General features: G+C 45.4%; 1 protein-coding gene across 1 annotated transcript in view; it reads left to right on the forward strand.

Moving 5' to 3' along the window:
* Nucleotides 1–3538, forward strand: part of LOC101571059 (PRAME family member 12-like) — a gene marked incomplete at its 3' end in the record, with an annotated part of 11755 nt that extends 8217 nt beyond the window's left edge. The window contains exons 2-3 of the mRNA XM_004647966.2: nucleotides 1251–1838; nucleotides 2963–3538. Of these exons, the coding sequence (XP_004648023.2) occupies nucleotides 1251–1838; nucleotides 2963–3538 (1164 nt within the window). The remainder of the gene's footprint in view (nucleotides 1–1250; nucleotides 1839–2962) is intronic.
* Nucleotides 3539–5059: the final 1521 nt, after the last annotated feature.

Below are 5059 nucleotides of genomic sequence, written 5' to 3' on the forward strand. Positions count from 1 at the left end.
ACTATTTCTGATCTGATTTCCTGTATACCTTTCTCCAGTTGTTTCTTTACTTCAGATACTATAGTTTCAGAGTTTTTAGGTGTGCAATTTCCAATTTCTTCTATGCTAGCATCTCTTGTATTTGTTCTCGGTGGGCTGGGGGCCTGAGAAAGCATTTTTGTCTTTCTGTTTGTCATTTTGTATAGCACTGTCCTCTAACCTTTGGTGTAGAGCTTTGGTGCAGTTATTACCTTAGAACCTACCAGAATTCTTACCTGAGAGATTATGTAGTTAAAACAACTACAGTTTTGTATTTACAGAAAGACAATTACCAACTCTAGTAATGGGTAGTGAGATTTAGCAGTTGACAAACTTTTGTAACTAATGGGTTTATATTTTAGGCCATAAGAGCAAACATTATGACTGTATAGCTAAGAAGATACCAATTTTGGAATTTGTATTTAAATGAGTTCCCCTAAATTCTGTCTGTCCAACTCCCCTTGATGTACATGGTGTCTTCCAGGCAGACTAGTTCACCCCGGTTACCTGTTGACCCCTCTCTCAATTGAGAGAGAGAGAGAGTATTGTCTCATAGATCTGGGTCTAGCAAAGTGTCTCAGCTTGCCAGATCTGGATCTACCAAGTTTGAGCTGGTCCAGGTGGGCATGGCTTATGTGTATCTTCTCTGCTCCTCTTTTTCCTGCTGCAGCCTGTGGAAGTAGGTCTGCTGTGCCCTTCTGGCAAGATGTTTATCTCCTGCATTAGCTGGATTGGTCTGGCCACCAGCTTCTCTGCAGGGTTCTGCTGCAGGTTTCCACACCAGGACTGTCTCCTGGAGGAGTTTCCAGAGAGTATGCAAATGGTTCCACACACATGCCGGGACTGGGAGCTCGCTGGAAGTGTTCAGTTCTTAAGCTTTGCTGAACACCAAGCAGGAAGGGACTTCCTGATGAGGAAGCTTCATGTGTGGAGTGAACTCTGGAAGAATCTACCCCTTCCTACCCTCACATGATTACAAGCTGGTCCAAGCTTCATGTAAATTTTTTTTTTTTTTTTGGTGGAACGGGGGATTGAACTCAGGCCCTTGCACTTGCCAGGGAAGCGCTTATTCGACTGAGCCATCTCCCCGGCCCCATGTAAAAGTTAAAGTGGCAGAAAAAATGAAGGCAGGAAAAGTCAGATTAAGCTGGTGTCCAGAAATTGGAAGGAATCACAGGTAGAGATTTGGGTCCTTATTTCAATTCTAAGACTACTTCCTTTTTGACGCACAGCAGGTGGAAATTGCAGGTGCTGGACTGGAGGGATGGACACGAGGACTTCTGGATTGGAGGACCCAGAGCCATGAATGCTGTCCACTTAGCAGATGCCAAGAGTAAGGATGCAAGCAAGCCTGGGTTAAGTGAGAATCAGCCGACCTTGAGAATATTCACACACCTTTGCTTTGAACCCTGGGCTTCCTCTTTTTCCGTATATGACCAATTACAACTCTGCCTCTTGAAGTGGGCTAGAAAGAGAAAAGCTTCAGTACACCTGTACTCTGAGAAGGTGACAATCAAGTCCAGTGAAGTCTTTAAAATCCTGAAGCTTCTGCAAACTGTGCAACTGGACTCTATCCAGGAGCTGAACATTCTGTGTGACTGGGGTCAGAAAGGCATGAAAGCATTTGTGCGTCTGCTCAAGAAGATGAAAAATCTTCGCACAATTCACTTCAGCCGCCTGAGTGCAGAAAGGCTTACTGCATTCGTGGAGAACAAGCTCTATTCCTGCCTCCACCCTTTTCACATAGGAGACCTGCCGAGTCTTCGTGAGCTTCACCTAGATGAAGTCTTCCTGCATGGAACCCTGCATGAGATCTTAAGGTGAGTGGGGGTGAGCACCTTTGCACATTCACAGTTACAGTAAATATCAAGAGGGCTTCTCTGCGCTGGCTTTGAGGACAACACCAAGAAGTGAAAGGCATAGTACTCTCTGGACCTTGACAATGTCTCCCTCAACCTGCCATGTCAGAGCAGGGACTTATCAGGCATAGGAAGTCTGGAGCACCCCATGCTGGCAAAACTGCCATCAGAGAGCAGAAAAAATGAGGCCAGATTAAATTTAACCCTTAGGAATCAGGTCTAGGTAAGGTGCTGGAAAAACAGGAAGGGCACTAGCGGAGTGCAAGTCTGCACACCTGCACAATGAACTAGGAGCTGAGCAGTTGATTGGCTTCTCAAAGTCACTTTCTCTTGCTTGGACAATAATACCCCATGGCTACCAGTTAAAGCAGGAAAGTTATTATGTAGCTCACAATTTATAGAGGCTTCAGTCCACAGTCAGCTGGGTGCAGGCGTAGAAGAGAAGAAAGAGTCCACTGCAGAGTGGACAGAAAGCAGCAAGCTGCCTTCTGTTTTCCCTCTACGTTCCATCCAGGCTCTTAGGCTACTTGTTGGTGCCATCCACCCAAGGTCGGTGCTGCGCTCTTCTGTAATTCCATCCCTCACTCAATCACTGGGCTGATGCAGTTGTCACACACACGCATTCTTGCCACTCTCCCAAATCCCTAGCAGTCCTTGCTTAAGGTTTTGGCAAAAGCAACATCAAAGCCGTAACAGTGCTTAGGGAATGGCAATGAGTGGAGGGGAAGAGCAGGAGCACAGCCCCGAGAGGATAGGAGAGGACTGCAGAGATAAGAACAAGAACACAGGCTTTGCTGAGGGCGCAGAGCTGACTGCAGTCCATTGGCAAAGCTTGTCTGGGTTCTCTCTTCCTGCAACCTACCCACTGGCCTCATGTGGCCACAGATGTGCTTTTCTGTTTTATTAAGCACAGGGCACTGTAGAGTGTGAGACTGGACAATGAGACACGAGATGCAACTGGAATGAACAGTGCCATCACCTCACAACTTCCTGTTAATCTACAGCTAAAAAGCCCAACTAGGGGGCTAGTAATGCCCATCACTCATCACCATCATTCATACTTAATGATGTTTCTCTCTCTGCAGGAGCCAGACGCCCTTGGAGGTCCTTTCCTTGCGTTCAAGTCCGCTGAAGGAATGTGACCTTCAGCATCTGTCTCAGGGGACAAGCACAAGCCAGCTCAGGTCCCTGACTCTCAGGGGGATTTCAATGAAATCCTTCAATCCTGAGATCCTCCAGATTCTGATAGATAAACTGGCCAGCACCCTGGAGACACTGGACCTAGAGCACTGTGACCTGACAGACTTCCAGCTCCTTGTCATCTTGCCTGCCCTGAGCCACTGCTCCCAGCTCAAGAGTTTCAGTTGCTATGGGAACCACTTTTCCCTGGGTGTTCTTCAGGTTCTGCTAAACCTAAGTGCTAGACTGAGCCACTTAACCCTGGGTATGTACCCTGCCCCCCTGGAGAGCTATGAGTCCAACATTCCAGCAGAGTTTGTGCACCCTGAGCAATTTGCCCAGGTCTGTATTGAATTGGAAGAGGTTCTGATGGCCCTGAGACCATCCCTTAGGGTGAAAATCTGTGCCTACTCCTGTGATTTGTGCATGCTATGCCAGTTCTACAGACTGGATCCCAATGGATACTGGGAAATCACAGAGGAGTATCGTCATCAAAGTTCCTTTAGATGTTATAGTTGTGTGCCTCCTGAACTGCGTGATCACATTTTTTAAATCTTGATGCCCCTCCAATCTTCCTGTCCTTTCTTCCATGCAGGGCTTTCATGAGATGGGGATGTAATACTCACCACTGGATTATTCACCAGAATGCATACCTCAATGTGATGTTGGGAGGCAAAGCCTGGTGAAAGAGAAGGGTGCCACCCCGCACATGGCCTAGAAGAGCCTATCTCCCTCCCATCTCTGTTATTCTATCCCTGCTTCCCACAGCCAGACCATGAGCTGTGTCATCTCTGCCATGTACCTCTGCCATGCTGGTCTATTAGATGAACTTTTAGACAAAGTAAAATCTTTCATCTCTGAAATTCTGAGTGTTGAGTAGCCTGTAGCAATATCAAAAAAAAATAATAAAGATATGTGTGTCGGGCCTCTAAATAATTGTCAAATAGGCACGAAGGCAATCTTTCCATATAGCAAAGAACAAGTCAATAATCCTAACACCTTGGAAGCTGTGGCAGGAGGTTCACCTGGAGTTTGAGGCCAATCTTAGCTACATAGTGAGATCCTATCTTAAAGATAAGCACATACATAGATGGACATATAATGGGAATCCTAATGTAAACTTTCATGATCATTTAGTGACTTAGTTTTTACATTTAAGTGATGACTATTTTTATTTATTCATATGTTTTCTATAAATAATTACATTCAATTTGGGGAGGGAAAATTTCTTTTTTGTTGGTTCCTTCCTTTTTTCTTTTTAGCTATTATGGGCAGTTGAACTAAGTTTTTCTAAAATGAGCTCACTCTCTTGCATTTTTTATTTTCTAGTCCATTTTTAATTTTATTTTTACATGTTTTCCATACTTAATGATCACATTTATCATGGAAGTCAGTGCGTATACTTAATATATCCTGACAGGTTTAAAGTTCCACCCCCGCCTCTTCTATTTCTTGGACCCTTCCAACTGCAAGTGTATTTTTTGAGTCAGGGTCTCACTAAGAAGCAAGGTTGTGTAACTGGCTCAAACCTGCCATTTTGCTGCCTCAACCTCCCAGAGTGATGAGATTACAAGCATGCACCACCACACCCACCATGGTTTTCCACCTTGTCCTCAGCAATTTCTAGTGGTTGGAAGAAAAAAAAAAACATTTTATTTCCTTGTGTGCAAGGGGATAAGCTGGAGGCAACAAGGAACCAAAATAACATCTGCCATTCAAACTGTCCTTCAATTTTGGCAGCTCTTACCATGCAGACCTGGGCCTCATTCATGCTGGGCTTCATGAGCTTCACTCCCAGCCGCCTTCCCTCTTGTTTCCTTTCCTGGGGACTTCTGCTACTTCCCTGTATATTTCTTTTTTCTTTTTTTTTAATATTTATTTATTTATTTGTTGTGTGTGTGTGTGTGTGTGTGTGTGTGTGTGGTGTGTGTGGCCAGCTCAGCCCACCAGGGGGCGGGGCTGGCTGGCATGTGGTGCTGGGGATTGAACCGCGGTCCCTGTGC

The sequence above is a fragment of the Octodon degus genome, unplaced genomic scaffold, assembly GCF_000260255.1.
Source record: "Octodon degus isolate 3935 unplaced genomic scaffold, OctDeg1.0 scaffold00343, whole genome shotgun sequence".
Classification (NCBI taxonomy): domain Eukaryota; kingdom Metazoa; phylum Chordata; class Mammalia; order Rodentia; family Octodontidae; genus Octodon; species Octodon degus.